This window comes from Nyctereutes procyonoides, unplaced genomic scaffold, assembly GCF_905146905.1.
Source record: "Nyctereutes procyonoides isolate TBG_1078 unplaced genomic scaffold, NYPRO_anot_genome, whole genome shotgun sequence".
Classification (NCBI taxonomy): Eukaryota; Metazoa; Chordata; class Mammalia; order Carnivora; family Canidae; genus Nyctereutes; species Nyctereutes procyonoides.
The window spans coordinates 4,563,299-4,584,253 of NW_026575136.1; the positions used below are offsets into that span (position 1 = coordinate 4,563,299).

The 20,955-nt window shown below is 33.4% G+C and overlaps 1 protein-coding gene across 1 annotated transcript in view; it reads right to left on the bottom strand.

Moving 5' to 3' along the window:
- The window catches only part of LOC129495604 (low-density lipoprotein receptor-related protein 1B), a 1,831,349-nt gene that overhangs the window by 705,806 nt on the left and 1,104,588 nt on the right, over positions 1–20,955 (bottom strand). The window contains exons 12-14 of the mRNA XM_055303278.1: positions 16,085–16,265; positions 8,935–9,154; positions 6,872–7,061 (exon numbers count right to left, since the gene is read on the bottom strand). Coding sequence (XP_055159253.1) covers positions 6,872–7,061; positions 8,935–9,154; positions 16,085–16,265 — 591 coding nt within the window. The remainder of the gene's footprint in view (positions 1–6,871; positions 7,062–8,934; positions 9,155–16,084; positions 16,266–20,955) is intronic.

The window sequence follows — 20,955 nt, forward strand, 5'->3', positions numbered from 1 at the left end:
CTCCATGCACCAGGAGCCCGACGTGGGATTCGTTCCCAGGTCTCCAGGATCGCGCCCCGGGCCAAAGGCAGGCGCTAAACCGCTGCGCCACCCAGGGATCCCTATTACTTCAGTCTTTATTGAATTTATAGTAGGTTGCAAAACTTTTCATGTAAAAATATGGTGTTGAAAATATGATTTAGTGACTACAAAAAGCATTCAAAATTTTGTAGATAAAAATGGAAGACTGTTCATTAACATATTGATAGTTATAATTATTGGAAATCTATAGTCATCAGCAGGAGGGATATTTATTTATTATTTATATATTTATAGATCATGTAAATATATTTATGTATTATATATTTAATTTAATTTAATTTTTCTAATGAACTAAGATAGGTTTATCTCATTTGCAGATGGGATTACTGGTGAGATAGGGCTTAAATGATTTTTCTAATGCCTGGAAATTAATAATCTTTATCTTAAATAATGATTTAGAATTAGGTGTTATTGTTTACTATCATCATTTCTAAATAATCAGAAACATAGATTTTTCTTAATCTAAAATTCATGCTTTTATACTCTTCTTTGCATATAACAAAATAAAATTAAATCAATAAAGGACAGACAAAATAACAGTGAAAACAGCATAATGAAATATCCTAGATTAAATTACTGTGGTAGCAAATACTTTTTTAAAAAATCAAATATTCAAGGAAAACAAATGAAGAGTACCTTTTAGAATTAAGTTTAAGATAGTGGTCTGTTTGGGCCAAAATATTTGTCTTTTTCCCCACGATATTTTAGTTAAGAGAAGTGAAACTATTCTACCCCTTATAGAATCTGGCACAGAAGAGTATGTCTGATAAACATTCATTAGATGATGAGTGAATGAATGAATGAATGAATGAATGAATGAATAGTACTTAGTAATATGACAAAAACAATCATTTGGGCATATAGATGTAAAGTACAAGTGTGTTGATGTATATATATGTCTGTTTTAAGAACATAATGGGGCTTTTCTCATTTGCATATAAGTATATGTATACTTTGTCTATATAATTTGCATTATTTAAAGGTGTATTATAACTGTCAAAGAACAGTAATAAAGACACAAATGATATATGAAAACATTTCACAAGCCTATAATAAAATATCAGTGCTTACTAATTTGAAAAGCTATCTGCATGTTTATTACAGCATTATTTACAACAGCCAAGACATGGAAGAAATCTAAGTGTCCATCAACAGACAAATGGATAAGAAAAACATGGTGTATATACACACACATACACATACACACATGCACACACCCACACATATGCACACACCCACAGAAAAATATTACACAATCATATAAAGGGGTGATATCTTGCCATTGGTAACAACATGGATGGATCTAGAGGGTAAGTGAAATAAGTCAGACAAAGAAAGACAAATACCATATGATTCTAATCATAAATGTAATCTTTTAAAAATGAAAAAAACAAAAAGCAGAATTAGAATTATAAAGACAGAGAAAAATCTGATGGTTTCCAGAGGGAAATGGGTGGGTGACTGGACCAACTGACTGAAGGGGAATGAGAGAGAGAGGCCTCCAGTTATGGAATGAGTAAGTCATAGGAATAAGAAACAGAGCAGAAGAAATACAGTCAATGATATTTTGATAGCAATGTAATAGGGCAGATGGCAGCTGTACTTGTGATGAACTTCAGTATAACATATAAACTTATCAAATCACAGTTGTACACTTGAAACTAATGTAACATTGTATGTCAACTATACTCAAATAAAATGAGAAAGCAAAATATTGCTGTTTATAGACCTTAGTAATTTAACCTTTGTTAATAAAGCGTCTTTTATTTCTAGCAAATAACAAAATATGTAAATCATCACCACAAAGGAATCCCACTGTTTCATTTTATCTAAATCTTCATCAGAATGGTGAGAGGAAGAAATCCCCTTTTCCTTTTTTTAAAGTATTTTTTTTTTAATTTTTATTTATTTATGATAGGCACACAGTGAGAGAGAGAGAGAGGCAGAGACACAGGCAGAGGGAGAAGCAGGCTCCATGCATCGAGAGCCCGACGTGGGATTCGATCCCGGGTCTCCAGGATCGCGCCCTGGGCCAAAGGCAGGCGCTAAACCGCTGCGCCACCCAGGGATCCCGAAATCCCCTTTTCCATATGCTTCTTGGACTCTTCTCAGAGTTTTATCATATGTGAAGCTAGAAGCCTCCGACCCTAATATGAAACACATAAGCCAATGGAGATTTTCTTTATCCTACTTGATGGAGAGATAATTTGACTTGTAGTTGGAAGAGAAATTAGACTTTACATTCTTTCTAAAGGTTGGGTGAAAACTAGTAGAATGGGCTCTTGAGTCCAGATCCTGATTTCATCTAGGATAATTTCAGAAAAATCAACTTTGAATGATGTCAATCAATCCTAGGAAAAGATAAAGTGTGTCTTTTCCCCCTTGAAGAATTATATACTCATTAAAAATTTTTACATTTGCCTTGCTTTGAAGCTACTTTGTGTGGTGTGTGTGCTTCTGTGTGTGTCTTAACTCAATTAGGAGTGTCATTTGGGTTATTTTTTGATGGTGATTATTGTCAAAATGGAAAATTTGGAAAGATAAATTTTGTGATGATGGCCCTATCACTATAGGTAAATTTTACTAGACCTACACAATAATGTGTTTAATAAACATGTCATGCATTAAGTAAAAATTACTGTTTGTTATACTAGTGTTTTGTAATATGAAATCTCTGAATCCTGGGTATTATAAGGTAGTCAAGAACTTCATTTTTTTAAGTTATAAATAAAAATTTATCAGTGATAAAACTACAATGGCTACAGAAAAGACATACACTTTCCTTCTATCTAAAAGTATAGTGGTTATATAATTTTCATTAAATTGGCCACATAAATTAGTCACAAAAAAATACTTCATGGTCAGACAAACCTGAATTTGAATCCCAGTTTATCCCTGGCTCATTGTTTCCTGAGGGCAAATGGCTACATTGGCCTGATCCTTGGGGTTTTCAATGCACGATAGAAACAAATAGTATCTACCTTAAATATATTTTATGAGATTCAAATAAGAATATTTAGCCCATTTCCTGGTACTTAGAATTATAGTTAATTATTAATTAATTTCATATATTCAGCATACAAGCTAATCTATTATTTTTAATTCTATAATTTTATATTAAAACTATTCATTAACACTTGTTATTTTATTTTTTTCCTATTTTACTTATTTATTTATGAGAGACCCAGAGAGAGGCAGAGTCATAGTCAGAGTGAGAAGCAGGCTTCTCACAGGGAGCCTGATGTGGGACTCTATTTTAGACCCTGGGATCATGCCCTGAGTTGAGGGCAGATGCTCAACTGCTGAGCCACCCAGGCATTCCTCATTAACTCTTTTTAGATCCTGCACTTAGTTTTGATGATTCCATTCTCTAAAACATGTGGGAAAAATTAAAGTGTGCCTCTGAACCTAGAGAATAAACAGGAGAAAGTATGTTAGTTTTATACAATTGCTGTACTTTATATGAGAAATTTCAGGAGAGGATTTTAACAATGTTTCTAGATATCTAATGTAAATAAAAAAAAACCCCACAAAGTTTAATTAAATCAGAAGAAACGACAGTAGCATATGAGAAAAAAAATGTTTTGGAATTATTTAGGAATTCATTCCTAGGGGTAGTTTTCTCTTTAGTATGGTTATATATCTACCTTCCTGAAATTAGCTGCTATATTAACAAATAATTTGATAAGAGTCTCTTCTGATCTGGAGAGGTCAAATTAGCTGACTAATTTTTCTGACACCGAGTCTAAAAGAGTTTAGGTGTTACATTAATATGAATGTGAATGTTACATTTATAACATTCCTGGATTTTTTTCCCTGGTATTACTGTGGGGTGGGGTGTGTGTGTATGTGTTTGTGTGTGTGTGTGTGTGTGATATTATCTAGCATCTATGTATATACATGTATATACATATATATATTCATAGATACATGTATAAATACTCATGTAAGTTTACATAAGGTATATAGTCATATAAACCATAGTACCTCAGACAGAGAAAATACAAGGCCATATGAGACTAGTTTATCACATTCAATGAAGAAATTGTGATCTGTAACTATGTAGGAAGTTGCAACTATTCAATTGCAACTATCTTATTTCTAGAAAAATAATATAACAAAATACTATATAATCAAATTTCAAGTGCCACTCTGTGTTTCTAAATTTTTATTAATATCTTATGTTCACAAGATGCGAAAAAGAAATACCACTCTCTTTCTCATGATTTTCACTAAGAGAACATTATAATATGGTAAGATAACATGTCTGCTTTTGAATATCTGTGTGCATTTTGCTTTATAATCTACCCATTCTGGTTAATTTAGTAAAAAAATTAAATATTTAGATCCTAAGTAGGTTATCCATTTCAATATCTATTGAGTAAATGAAAAATATGTTGGCCAGACATCTCTCCATACTGTATTATTGATTCAAAAGATCCACTTAAGTAGTATTCAATCCTTAGCTACAAGAAGACTGGGTAGGAAACTTAAACTAACTGATTATTTCACCTAAGTTTATGAAAAATAATCCATCAACTTGCCCAAACACATTCTTTCAGTAACACAAAACATAATGGTTTCTACAATAAAAGTTACATAAAAAGTTTAGTAATTAGGGCTAAGCTTTCATTTTAATGTGCCTTTAATTGAACATTTTTAAAAAGTACTTTAAAAAAAAAGTATTTTCCATCCAAGAAATAGCATTGAACAATTATATGTCAATGGCACAGTCTAGAACACTGAGCATATTTCCTCATGAAACACAGGGAGTATGTTCCACATAGTCCTACCAGAGGCATGTGCTCCCTTGTATGTGATTGTGACACATTATTCCTTTGAATATTTACTTAACATGTTTATATGAAAGGTAACTTTAACAATATGCCTCCTTATAGAGAAGTGATAAAGGAAAATTAATATAAAATATGTGGGAGGCACACATTTTCTAATTACAATTAGTAATTTAGTGGTTTAATCCTTATAGGAATTTTATGAAGAAAACATTTTTTTTCAGGATTTTATCTATTTGTTCATGAGAGACACAGAGAGACAGAGACATAGGCAGAGGAGAAGCAGGCTCTCTGCAGGCAACTCAGGACCCTGGGACATGGGCCAAAGGCAGACGCTCAGCCACTGAGGTACCTAGGTGCCCTGAAAGCATTTCTTATCTTTGTTAACCTTTCACGATATGTCTTAAGTTTTCAGAACAAAAAGTGTTTGAATCTGAGTTTAAGCCCAAAACCATTTTACAGTAAGTCAGGTATTTCTTATCTCACATGTTGCATTTAATTCACCAACTTACTAAAGCAACTAGAAGTTTGAAGAAAATGAAGATTTGAAAACATCATGGAATTTGACTAGAGGGAGTTCAGCAATGGCATTCAAGATTAACAATTTTTATGAGAATGGAAATGGGAAATGGGATTGTATACTGATTACTTTAATAAAATCCAGGATATTAATGATTGTGATAGTAGAACAACAATCAGGCAAAGAAGATCCTCCAGGAGATGAAAAGGGTTATTCCTTTTCAGGGTCTTGCCCCCAGTTCAGTGTAGACACTCAATAATGTTTGGGAAGGAAGGGGGGTAAGGAGTAGGAGTGACATGAATGTAACAAAATATTACCATTTTACCTATCTAGACAATTGTCATTCTTCATTGCTGGTCCACAAATATAGCTTATACCACCTCAAATAAATTCACTTTTATTCTTTCTAAAGATTTTATCTTTTGTTAGCTATTGAAACTTATCACTTTATACTTCCATTATTTTATAAAATTGCACTTGTATCCCAATGAGGCAATTTTAATACCGTGGCGGGGGGGGGACCATAAAGCACTTCAATGAGATAATTTGCTTTTAAAATCTCTGATTTAGCCAAAATATCTTTTAAAAAAATATCTTGCTGTTAGATAATTTTCTATTGACAATATACACATTTAAAAACTCAGGATAGGGATCCCTGGGTGGCACAGCGGTTTGGCGCCTGCCTTTGGCCCAGGGCACGATCCTGGAGATCCGGGATCGAATCCCACGTCGGGCTCCCGGTGCATGGAGCCTGCTTCTCCCTCTGTCTGTGTCTCTGCCTCTCTCTCTCTCTCTGTGTGACTATCATAAATCTATCACATAATTTATTAAGCTGTTTTCTTTGTTTAATGCCTAAATTCTGAGTCATGCAATTTGTAGATGGCCTGATTAATATTAATAACTCATGTAGATAAAACATACAATGATATTACCTGAATTTTATAAGGCATGAATATCATGGTAGGTTATTTCCCTTTCATAACAACTAATATAATTAAACATTCCTTAAATTGACATGAAACTAATCAAATAAATATACTAAAATACTTTTTTGCAATACTCTTTTCATTGTATGACTTGTTTTAAAATATTTTCACATAATACTCCTTTCCCATGAAAAGTTTTTCTCATTGCTCACAATACTTAACCTTAGAACATGAAGTGGATTTTTTTTTAGCTTTAACAGTCTTTTTTAATCTTTTTCCTCTAAATAATAAGAAGATGACTTGAAAAAGGAAGCATTTGGAAAAAATCTTGAACTTCACTAAAATAGAATTCCCAGTTACTTGCTCAAGCTATTGAACAATAAATAATACATGTTTATGGTAATAAAGTCTAAGATTTGATTGACTTGGGAGTGACTAGACACTTTTTATCATAAAGCTTCAGTGACACCATCAAAATAAAACCTTTTGCAAATATTGTGAAGTATTTCTGTAGGTAAAACTCAGAATAAATTTTATATGTCTTTTAATACCTTGTTGCTTTCGTGGATCATAAATCTGAAGCCCAAACAGGGGTGGTCTTTCACGCCTCAGTAATGTCACCTCATTCGTTATCAAATCTAGTTGAAAAATGGAACCGTTCATATAATCAGTCCAGAACACATAATTCCCATGATGCGACAATCCAAAAGGATGGTTCAACTCTTTCCCACTGTAAACAATCTGTAAAATATAAACACATTGTGAAAAATCAGAACTGATCTTTAAAAACATAACTAAATATTTAGAGAAAATGATATTAAAATAAGTATAGCAGATAATGATCTAACTAATATCTTAACTCATATTTTCTCTCAGTGCATTTGAAAAACAGATTTCACAATGTGAGCATATTTTTTTCTGTTTTTAGGACATGTTATTTGAAGGATATTATTTATATTTCATCCAGTTAAATCCTCTCATATAGGACATTACTCATATGGTCAAGAAATGAACACATTTAAATGACTTTGTCTGATACTCTCCCCTGTTTCTTTTCTTTATGATATTCCAGTAACATAACCTGGAATAGAAATTGATCTGAGTAATTAGTGTCATTATGTGTATTGTGATATTGTTTATGCAACAGCCAAGGACTAGAACATGGTCTTACCACATTGGGAATGAAAGGGATTCTCCTACTTAATTGGCCAATGCAAATGGAAGAAATCTAGGAGATGAATGGCAGGGAGGGAGGTAAAGATTTTAATTTTGAACATATAAACATTTATTAGTAGTAAGTAGGTAAATAAAACTCATTGGCTAATTTCAGTCTGATTTTCTTTGTTGTATTTTGTTTTTGTTCAACTGGAGCAATTGTAGAAGAGGAATAAAGAATCACACCTTCAATAATAGTACTTTTTCACCATTCACCATTTATAAAATGATATTGTATACAATATTAAAAAGCATTTTGTACTTACTCCATTTAATATCAAAAAAATTGAAGAAGTTATCCAAGTAACATGGGGTTAGAAATTCAACTTTTGCTCCTTTTTCTGAATTCTTCATATCACATACTCATATACTGAATAATTAAGACAGTTTCTTACCTCTACTTTCTCACTTCCGTGAAGGCTGAATATGCTAGCCAGTATATATTCTCTATGTGGTGTACATATCAATATCTTTAAAGGAATCATATATATTTATTTGACACCTGTTAAGTATGTGACATTAGGTTAAATGCCAATCAATTTTACTACTTGAGGGAACATACTAAAAGCACAGTTAGAGTCAACTAACGATTGAAGTAGCCTTAACTGATTAATGTACTGCTTATTTCTTAAACAGAATTCATAATGAGTAGGCTTGGCCAACTATGCAGTCTTCCTTTCCAAAAAGAAAGACATATAGCATCAACAGAGGCATTTTAATAATTTCTAACATTCCATTTTCTATTATTTAACAAAAGTGTTGAAGCCAGTTCATAATGTTATATCCACTTGGGTTCTTATAAGACAAAATGTAGAGGCGATGTTTTGTCAACACTGCCTCTGTTGGCACACAATCAACTCCATCCTCAATTTTACTCAAGAATTTCAAAATCATTTTGCAATGATCCTACCAAAAGAGGCAAGAGGAAGTTGAGATTTGTTCAAAGTAATAGACCTGAAGTTCAGTTTATTTTTGTGTTTCAATTCCAATGTCATGAAGCTCTTTACTCAAATAAATGCAAGATAATTACTTTTTCATAATATGTAGGTTAAATTTCACCTGCAAATATTAAAGATACTGGAATAGAGTTGGGTTGCTTGGTCATAGCAAACTCATCAATAATGGAGGAAAACTGCATTTTAAAACAGCTCTGATATCCTGAGAGCTTCTTTTTAAAATCCCACAAATCCTGGCATACCACAGTGAGCTGGTCCTGGTCTCCCGGAGGCAAGCGCCAGCTGCACTGCTTAATGCTCAGCCTCCTTCAGCCACCCCACAGAGACTACTGGCAGCCACCTCAGAGGGGTAAAAATAAACTTGAAAGTATTTTTAACACAACAACAAGGCTCTGTGAAGAAGCAGCCTGTGAGTTAAAAAAACAGCAGTATTTGTCTTTTACCTTCCTGTGAGTTCCATTCAAAAACACTTTTTCAATATGATCATAATAGGCGTCACACCAGTATAATGTGTTGGTGTGAAAGTCCAGAGTTAAACCGTTTGGCCACAGCATCTTTGAAGTCACAAAAATCTGCCGATTGAAGCCATCCATCCAGGCCTTCTCGATCCTTCCCACGCTGTCATCTATTTCATCTTCCTCCCAGTCTGTCCAATACATCCAACTAGGACATCACAAACAAGAGTGCACACATGTTATTTCAACCAGCCCCCATACAAAGGGATGCTTTAGATTGGGCACTGCCATAACATCTAATTACATTCTGATTTCTCCTCCTACCTAAATGTTCATCTACCAAAGGGAGGGGGCATCTGTGAAGTCCTCAGGGAAGCACAGATGTGTTCAGTGAAGCCAGGCTGTTCGGCCACATTACAGAAAACCCACTGCCACCACTACCACACTTACTGTCCTCATACACTATCGAACCTAACACTAAGTGCCAGATATTTATCTTCTTTGGTGTTGATACTGAGTTTGGAAAGTGATTTTCGAGGCATTACTATTTTTAAATGTCCACTTTAGAAAACATAAAATCAATTATGTGATTGAAAAGCAGATCGATCGACTGACATGAGAACTCGTGGTGCCGTTAATGACCTCCTCCAGGCTTTATTTAATCTTAGATGAATTATTATTTATTATTTTTTAAGACAGGCAATTGAATTGTCTTTGTACTGAAGGGTATGGTCACACTGGGTTTATTTGGCCAAGTCTAATTTGTCTTCCTCCTGCAAATTATCTATGCTTTATTGCTCCTTATTATAACCTCAAAACCCACAGATGATGATTTAGCTGCACATGAGTTTAATAACATCAGGTTGACTGACCTTGAGATTTTGAGTTTTAATTTCTTTCTCAAACAAAAGCTTCTGCCTTTTAAAGACAAGTCTTTTGTGTTAAGCTGTAACGGGGGAGGGGGTGAGTTAACTTTCCAATTCTCTCGTGAATGAGGTTAAACCCCTCCACATGTGCTGTTCTAGGGTCATGTGAAAGTTCTGGAGTTATTAATTAAAGTGTGGGTTTTAATTCGGTCACCTCATACACAACTTTCCAAAGCTCTAAAGCTTTTCTAAGCTGCTGACCCTAGAAATGGCCTTAGTTGATCGTCTGCCACCCATTTAGGTCCATTTTGTGGACCCTAAATAATTCCTGAGGTAATTTGGGAAAAATCTGTATCCATGACTAAAAATCCTACTGTGATCTAAATGAAGATTTGGGAAACCTGAGGATGTGACACACCATCGATTATTTTATGCTATTTAAGCTTTTTAAAAATGCCCTTAACAGTTTAAAATTATGTTGCTATATCTTTTTAGATCTGAGGAAATAGATTGAGATGGGTGAATTTTATTATGTCAAAATACATTGTAATCCTAGAAATAAACATGCATATATGTTTATCTTGCATCCAGCATGTTCTTTGAGTGGTATTATTATTATTGGAACAAATTAAGAATAAATGAGACGGTCATTCCATTTGCTCTAGTTCTCTGTTAGTTACATATAACTAATTGACTTCAACTGTATAAATCAACTATGTAAAAGAGAAATATACAACTTTTTTTGTCTCCATTAATACTTTCATGAAACTTTAAATACATTTAGTCAATGCAGTTTTATTGTTGTTGCTAATTTACAACTTGTTAAAATTGCAATTATCTTCCCCTCTAGCTTTTATTTTGACCACATTCACACTTTTTTTTTTTATTTTTTGATTCTCCAACCCAAATTGCATATGTGTACAGACACACATACATGCAGGGTAATTCTGGATAATCTAAGCATAACTTTTATTGTTTTGCTATTTAAAGAAATCGTTGTTTGTGATCTGATTCATTATCTATGATTATTTTTATTCAAACAGAATATAAGAAAACAATTTAAACAAGGGTGCCAGTCTATCAGAGGCTAGGTGTGTCATCATCTACCAATTTCATTAGGTTACAGAGTTAGATTGTGGAAGCCTTATAATCAGTATGAAACATGATGATTCCTAAATGCAGAAAATAGGAAATTTTTTTAACATTTAACATTAATTTTTTAATGTTTAACTTATAAAACAAGCAGACACTAATATAAATCTTTTTGTATGCGGGACTCAGGTATTCATTAAATAAATATTAGGTTAAGTGAGACTTCTGCGAACACAGCAAGAAAAATTGCACCTCTATTTTTCAAGTCCTATTCAAATACAATTATTTGATGAAGTCTATTTCTACCCTTTCTGTCAAAATAAAGTCTTTCCTTTGTGTTCTAGGGACATTTAAAAAGATTTTTTATAGTATTTGTTGCATGTATGCCTTGTATTATATTTAATAGTGTTAAATGTCAGATGGTTTCAATTGAGAATTAATATAATTAAGGGCAGGGATTATTTCTTATTTATATTTGTACCCTATAAGTACTGAGCTTGCATTTGTTGATATTGATCATATCCCCAAATTAAATTGTATTATGTGGTAGTCAATCCTAGACATACTTAAATCCTTAAGCCATGAAAGTAACATAATGTTACTGTTAAAAAACTTGATTTATGGGGTACCTGAGTGGCTCAATCAGTTAAGCCTCTGCCACCAGCTCAGGTCAAGATCCCAGGGTCCTGGGATTGAACCTCAGGTCTGGCTCCCTGCTCAGTGGCGAGTCTACTTCTCCCTCTCCCTCTCCCTGCTGCTCCCCCTGCTGGTGTGATCTCTCTCTCTTTCTCTGGGTTAAATAAATAAATAAAATCTCAAAAACAAAAACAAAAACAAAAACACCTCAATTTAATGCCGATGTAATAGCTACTATTAACTAGAAAGCATGGCACTATTGAGATAGGGATACCACAGACCATGTTTGGAGGCAAATATACATTCAGCATTGAGCATATTTACAACAGATAATATTTTGAGAAGTCAAAACTGGAGACACAGGTGTCTAAGTTACTGATATAAATTATAAAGTGTGAAATTATCATCGGAAGGAGGGAATTCATCTGCAGTTATCAGCTTGAGAAACAGTGCCATTGTAACCAATTCCTCCTCCTGCTTTATACCCATTTCTATCACTGTTGAGACCTGCCAGTTGTATTTTCAGTGTCTCTTTCCTCAATCCTCACTTGTCTATTCCCATTACAAATGCTACAATCTGTCTTTTATCCCTCTTCAATGGGAACTTCTAACAGGTTGGCCACATAGAACTATCACATTTCAATTACTTGTCTTCCTAAGTCATGAATTGAAAAATGTGACTGTTCTCAAGACCTTCCAATTACTTGTTGTCAGGGAAAAAACCAAAATAAAACAAAACAACAAACATCTTTTAATACCAACAATGAAGATTTCTGCATATGTCTAATTTCATCTCCTATGTATGTTCTGTCACATGCCCTCTGCTCTAGACTTAATGAACCCATCTCATCTCAAAACTGCCATTAACTTCCCTGCCTCTGAACAAGTACTTACATGTCCCATCAGAGTACAGTGACTAACCTTATGACTCCACATCCTAAGCCCCTGAGATTAAATCTACTCATTTGGAAATCCTATTCAACCTCTAAAACTCAAGTCTGAATTGAGAGCCTCAGTGATTTTTCTGAAGAGCATGATTTCATTCTATTTTTTATAGGTAATGTGTGTGTGTGTGTGTGTGTGTGTATCAAGCACATCAGCTCATTTTTTTAAAGACTTTATTTATTTTTATATTCATAAGAGACACACAGAGAGAAAGGCAGAGATATAAGCAGAGGGAGAAGCAGGTTCCTTGTGGGGAACCAGATGTGAGACTCGATCCCTAGACCCCAGGATCACCACCTGAGCCAAAGGCAGATGCTCAACCACTGAGCTACCCAGGCATCCTCAAGAACATCAGATTATAAACTCCTAACTCTGGGAAATGAACAAGGGGAACTGGAAGGGGAGGTGGGTGGAGGGAATGGGGTGACTGGGTGACAGACACTGAGGGGGGCACTGGACAGGATGAGCATTGGGTGTTATACTATATGTTGGCAAATTGGACTCCAATAAAAAACATACAAACAAAAAAGATTATAAACTCCTTGAGGACAATTACTGTTTTAGTGATTTCTATTGATCTGTACGGTACTTAATCAATAATACACTTTAATAAAGAAATAAATGAACAAATTATTTACTGATTCTGTAATTGTTTATGAAGCTTTGGATAAAGGATATTTCTGAAATAAGCAATCTTTGTTAATTGGCTATTATAGTGGAGAAAACCTGTAATTCTCTCCTTCTGTGTACAGCTGCAAATAGGTACTATGATAGGAAAAACTGTAAATAAATGAAGTTTTTATTTTTAATATTTTGTGAAAAGTTATATTGTGCTATTTTAAAAGGACTTTTCCTAGCTAACATTTCTTCTTCTTTTTAAAAAATTATATTATGGTCAAAAAATTATTTGGATAATTAATTTCACATGATTCCACTTTTACTTCTATCTTCCGATTAATCCACTCTCACATTACAGTCAGATTAGATTTTTTTAAATATGTATCTGATTCTTACTTCCCTATTTTGTCCTGTGCCAAAGACAGAGTACAAAGCTCTCATCCTGGCGAACAAGGCCCTGCTTCCTTTCCAACTGCATCTGCATCACTTCTCCTCTGCCTCTCTGTTGTTCTCATCTCGGTGTTTCTGATAGTCAAGTTTTACCCAACTTAAGATCTTCAAATGTACCATTTTCTTGATCTGCAATACTCTTTCCTTTACTCTCCATTGCTGATTCTTTTTCTATAGTTAAGTTTTGGTATAAATAATGCATCCTTAGGCCTTTCAGCAAACCTATTGAAATTGTTCAACCTGTTAGTTTCCAACATGTCATCTTGTTTGTTTTCCTCCTTAACTCTGGTCTGTAGAAATTACATTAGTTGCTTATTTGATACTTAATTCTAGTCCTATCTATCCCCCACCTTACAGATGACAGAAGATGCTTCACAAGATTTATGGCTATGCTTGTTTTGTTAACTATTGTATACCTAGTACAGAATTCTGGGTATAGTATATTGCTCAGAAAAAAATATGTGTGTGTGTGTTTGTGTGTGTGTGTGTGCACAACTACATATATATGGATATACACATTCATACTCATACACACATAATGTGTTTTTCAGGTTGGTGCATAATAGAAAATAGAAAATGTCTAATGGAAAAGGTCTAAGAGTCATTCTTTGTAGCACCAGAGGCAAATATAGGGTCAGCTAGTAGATATTACAGAGATGAAGATATTGCCTTAATGAAAAGAAAAAAAAAGTCAATTAGAATTTTCCCCAAACACTATAAACGATGTAGATTTCCTCCAAATACTATAAACTATAAACAATGTAGATATTATATCTAACTGGAATGGATATTATATCTATCCTGCCTATTAGAGAAGCATTGAAGGGGATTCCCTAATTTGAATAGAGAGGTGGGACTAGTGACCTCTAAACTTCCATCTAAATCATATGATTCTACGACTTCCATATTTGTGTCATCTGTCTTGGCACCAAAAATGCTCTTTAACTCTATCACAAAATATTTCTCTAATGAACTGGGAAGGAAGATGCTGTTTTAAGATATCTTGCTTCAAGTAAATTTAGACAGTGTGTTATAAATAGTTTCTCTTAAAATTAAGATTACCTTGATTTAAAGGTCAGGTAGATGATTTGGTTTGAAAGTCCTGGAATAGTACAGATAATTATAGAATCCACACATAAAATCAGTGAAATTGCTTTATAATTATGTTTTATAAAAACACATACAATGAGTTCACTCTCTGCCTAAATGTCAGCCTAGGAAAAAGTACATTAATTGTATTTGTTTGGAGCTATTCTCAACACAAACAATTTTAGGAACTACAATCTGGTAATCTCAGTTTATAGGGAAGGCATACACATCCTATGCAATTGAGTATTTTTCTATGTGTGTAGTAAGGTATAAAGAATACTTGTTTTGTGATGCTATTTTGCAACAGTAAAATATAAGACGGGAGGGATGAACATCACATATAGCAAATATACATTTAAAATATGTAATCCATCCATTTATTTCTGACATTCTGTTAGGAATGTTCATATTCTTCAATATTTCTATGTGCACGGTGTTGTTTGTGTTCAGGTAATAGCTTTGAATAAAAATAAAAGAAAAATATAATGCTGAGAATCGCACAAACTATTCTATCCTAAAACAAGTAGCACACGGTACAAAATGATTTCACTATATAAAAACTATAATTATATCTAAAATTATGTGATTACTAAACTTGGCTAGTAAAAAGTAGTGACATGTAGTGGCTTTGAGTAAATTTTTAGAGACAGGCTGCTGGGACTTAAACATCTACTCAGTCACTTAATAATTTAATGGTCATTTGCAGATCAGTTATCAGTTTCTTCTTTGTAAAACAAAGATGAGAATAGCAATTAGTTAAAAGATTATTTGATGATTACAGAATAGGAGCATAGTCAGCCCATTTAACAAAATGCCTGGCCCACGGTAAATGTACCAAAAAAAAAAAACAAAACAAAAACAAAAACAAACAAAAAAAAACTTTGCTTTTTTCTGAATACATTAAATTTTAATACCCTTTAAAAATTAAATTGATTGATTCTTTTTTAAATATTTTATTTATTTATTCATGATAGTCACAGAGAGAGAGAGAGAGAGAGAGAGAGAGAGAGAGAGAGAGAGGCAGAGACACAGGCAGAGGGAGAAGCAGGCTCCATGCAGGGAGCCCGACATGGGATTCCGTCCCGGGTCTCCAGGATCGCGCCCTGGGCCAAAGGCAGGCGCTAAACTGCTGCGCCACCCAGGGATCCCTGATTGATTCTCTCAATTGATTATTTATCTTGGTGTCAGGCCATCTAAAATGGAGAATTATAGTCTTTGTCGGTGTAAATTAAGTAAATATATCCTTTATACAAATAATCTGTTTATTTCAGTTAACTGTCTTTTGACACATTAATTTAGCACATTTCCTATAAACAAAAATCATTAAATGGGTAACTTTTCCCATTCTGGTCATTCATGTGTGAATTTAACTCAAACTTGCTACTACTAAATACATAAAAACAATTTTCCTCCTATCAAGCTGATCAAATATTATTACATACCCATTAACAGGATCCACCACAATCCCTCTGGGATGAGACATTTCTCCTTCTAGAAGAGTCTTCCGACTCTGAGACGCTTTTTCTAGCCGGGCCACGTTAATCGTCTTCCTATGGCCATCGTTTGTCCAGTAAAGGTTATTTCCAATCCAGTCCACAGCAATGCCTTCCACATTATCCAGATCTGTAAAAAGAAAAAAAAAAAAAAAAAAAAGAGAGAGCAACACATTTTATAATAGTGCCCACTGCTTATGTTCTAGTTAATAAAATATTTGATTCAAAAATGAATGGATTCTGATTCATGGATTCTTTATAGTGTGATTTTGGAAAATATCATTCCATAGCATTTTATTTTGAATGCCTTTTTATGTGAGTGGCAGGCCCTGTCTCAATATATCTTAATTGAAACAGTGATTTGCAGGAAAACAGGAAAATATAAGAGGTGACATATCAAAGGGAGAAAGTTCTGAGAACATAAATATAGTTACTGATTGTTTAGTAAAAAAAAATTGAGTAGTATGAACAAGTACTACGTTCAAAAAGTAAGCATAGTGAAACTCACAATATGTAATCTGAGTAATCAAAATAATAGGAATCCTCTTGCTAAGAGATGAACAAGAGGCAACCTTTGAAAGTCCCAAACAGGTTCTCATCATGGAACTGCACAAACAGTGAATCTCAAACACTGAAATATTTCTCTATATTCTAGACTTATTTTATTTATTTACTTTAAAAATTTATTTATTTATGACAGACACACACACACACACAGAGAGAGAGAGAGAGAGAGAGAGAGAGAGGCAGAGACACAGGCAGAGGGAGAAGTAGGCTCCATGCAGGGAGCCCAATATGGGACTTGATCCCCAGTCTCCAGGATCACGCCCTGGGTGGGGGGTGGCACTAAACAGCTGGGCCACAGGGGCTGCCCTCTAGACTTATTTTAAAAAGGACATTAGTACAGACTTCTGTAAGATACAGGCAGTGGTAATTCAAAGAAATATTATAAATATATAATCTTATAAGTTCACCTAATTCAAACCCCTCACAGAAAGGAAAATGCCAACACTTTAAAATGAAGGGTTATCGTCTATTATCACACAAGAAGTGATAGAATTGGAACAAAAATCCAAGTCACATGATCCTCAGTGTAGATATCTTTAAAACTGCACTATTCCTGTGGTGAATCCTGCTCTTGCTTTTTGCCATTTTATGAACAACTTTCCAAACTGTCCACAACATCATAAAGGTAGTTCCATCTCTGTGCTGCATGAGAAATTACTGTGAATTACTTTTCTTCTTTCGAAACCAAGGAAGTCTTTGTCTCTTTTCCTCTTGATTATGAGATTGAGCACTGAATTTACTGGATGAAGCAATAGGCAGGAATACACTAGAGATAGAACCATTGGTTCACACACTAATGGCACATCTTTTGACATTCCCTCCTATGCACATGTAATAAATATTTACTATATCCTGGTTTTTAATCATGAGCCTCTGTCCTTGGTGAAAAAATAAATTTTTCTTTTGAGGCCCTTAGTGCTCATCAGCATGTACCCTGACTCACGATGACTAATACAAAGTGTGATTTGATCTAACTGAAAATCCCATTATGGTGAATCAGATATGTTCTCAATTTCACTAAGCTATTTGCTTCATTACCATCCAGTATGAGTCATTTTCACAGGTTAATTGTGTCTCTGCTTAGAAAAAAAAAAAGTTTAATTTTGTCTTTACTTTATTGACACTTAATTTTACTGAGCACTTTCCTGCTCTGGCATAATGGAAAAATAATAGCTGTTTACTCTTTTCCTTTATATTTATTAATAGTCTGCGGTTGATTTTTATCTTGTTAGTTGGTTTTCAAAAACTGTATTACATTTGAAATCTACTCCAGCATGGACACTTCCATCTTTAATAGCCCTCTTATTTTTATAAATTTTCCTTTTGACATCTAACTTGACACTTTTTATTTATTTTTCATCTGAAGCAGTTGCAAACTATATGGATGGAAATTTTGCTTCTGACACTTGGGTAAGCAACTCAGTCACTTTGATCTTTAATTTCTCCACTCATCAACTAAAGATAATCATAGCACTTATACCACAGGGCGATAGCAACAAGGGGTAACATAACTACTGCATGTAAAGCACTCAGCATACTGCCTGCAATATTGTAAATTCTCAATACTATGTTAATTTTTACTATTTTATCAGGATAAAAATATTTTATACATGTCTTGGCTCTTTTCCTTATGATTGTTACTTGATAGAAATAGTCCTCATGTTTTACTCTTAAAATGATTATTTAATAATGTTTCCTTGCATTTTGATTAGTGGCCAACTTTACTTGGAAATAGTATATGCAGAGACAATTGTGAATAAATAGTAAGAGTGAAATGGACTTGAATTACAAAATTGGGAAGATTCTGTCCCAAATTATATTGTTAGACTTTCTTCAGAAAATGAAATGCTTGAACGGCATAAAGGAGTGATTAGGATCACAAGTTCTCAAATTACAAGGCCTAGGTTTTGCCACTCATCATATCTCTGAGTGAATTACTTAACCTTTTCTATGCTTCAATTTCCTAATCTTTAAAATGGGTGTAATGACAGTGTTTAAATCATAGGATTGTTTTCGGATTAAATGAAAATATGAAAAATACTTAAAATAATGGTTGGCACATGGTAAATGTTATATAAATATTGTTATATTATTACTAATAACATCATCATCATAATTTTCCCTTTAGCTTCCTATCTAGTTTGTTAAGATAGCAATGAAATAATTAGCTTAGTGTTTTTTTAAAGATTTATTTATTTATTTGAGAGAGAGAGAGAGTGAGCACACACACAAATGGGAGGGGAGGGGCAAAGGGAGAAAGAGAAAATCTTAAGCAGACTCCTTGCTGATGCTGAGCCCAACACAGGGCTTGATCTCACCACCCTGTAATCATAACTTGAGCCAAAATCAAGAGTCAGGTGCCTAACTAGTGAGCCACCAGGCACCATTAGCCTATTTTTTTAAAGCTGTTTGTGTGTGTTTGTTTTGTTTTATTTTCTCTTGAGGGAAAAATGAGGCTAAATAAACATTTTAAAATAAAGAAACTCATAAAATAGTCTATGTGCAAATCCTTTTTAGGCTATCTTTAACAAGGAATGGAGGGATTTCCTGTCTTGTAGGACAAAGCCTAAACAATCAGTGAATCACTTTTTCAACAAATAAACATTGATAATGAAAATATTCTGACTTCCTATCATATAGTATCTTCCTTAGTCTATGGGTGATGGAACACTAAAACACAGGAAATTGGTTTTACGTGCATTTGATTTTTTATTGAAGAAAGTTTGCTTAGAGCCTGCCTGAGATGGACGACTAAGGACTCTATGACAAAAATCCTTCAACTGGGGATCAGGACATAGGAAAGTTCATGTCATTCAAATTTCAAACAAACACAAATGAGTACAGAGATATGAATTACCAGCTTAAGATAAAAACACATGACTATTCAAATATAAGAAAAGTGTTTGATAAAGTTGATAAAACTTACTAGAGTAGATTGTTTTGAGATATTTGGAGAGTTCAAATATTCTACATTTCAAAACCAACATTCATGACTATATTATTATTTTTATTATTATTATTAAACCAATAACAAAGATTACAAATGTGTTTTTTTTCAATCTGGCAAAATTACCCTTAAATTTAACAAAATACTTGTTTTCATATATCAATAAGGAAGGATTCTCAACGTTTGTACTCCTTCAAAAAAAAAAAAAAAGACAACAAGATAACAAGACAGAAAGAAAGATCCAGTAGATAATGTTTTCTTATAGTTTTTTAATTAACATATCATAATAACATATCATAACACTCATTCTTTTTTTTCATAACACTCATTCTAAGTGAAGAGTTGAGACATTTATCTATATACTTCAGATTAAAAACAGATTTTTAATGTACTCTATGAATGCTTAAGATTAACATATTGTTTTGTCTCAAATTGTTAAACTTCCCATCATTGTTTCTCTTTAAATACCATTCTAGTACTTTAAGAATAACTTTTATAAATGGGCAAAATTATGAGTAGCATGCTAAAACACACACACACACACACATCATCAAAAGCTACACTTTTCACTTAAGTGAAAAATTCTTGAAGATAACAATTTCTTATAGGTGATATCTACCATTTAGGAAATGAGGATGAATAAGAGATAATACAACTTATGTAAATTAAGGAGAATAATTATGTAGAATTAAAATAAATATGTAATTAGAAAAGCTATTTAAATTAATTTAATACCTAGAACTAGATAAAATAAGCATTTAAAAAAGAGTGAAGAAAAACATTCTGATTTGTATTATTACATATTTTATGAAACAGAAGAAGATTGAAGTTTTATATATTTAAAATAAAATTATTTACTTCTAAAAATGGGTCCCGGATTTCTTTTTTCTTTTTCTTTTTTTTTTTTTAAGGAAAAGAATGTGACAGTGGCTTTAGTTTTTTTAAGGTGCATATACTGGATCTCCAGAGTAATTCATAAGTCTTGATTCTTTACAAGAGAATCTGATCAACATAATGAGGGATTAATCAGAAATTATACACCATGATTGGCATCATAAAAATACAATGCTTATATTTTCCCATTGTATCCTTAAGGATTTTCTATCCTTAATGTGAACATTATTTTTCTGAGTTGGAATGAAGTATTGCAAAAGTGTTTCCATGAGTGCAGAGGATGATCAGATGCCTTAAACAACTGGATGTGAGTATGCCATGTAGACATGCTTAGGGCCGGAGGTGCTTTACCTTTCCTCATAATCAGTACTTGGACAATTCAGAGTCAGTGCTTGGACAACTCTCCTGCCTC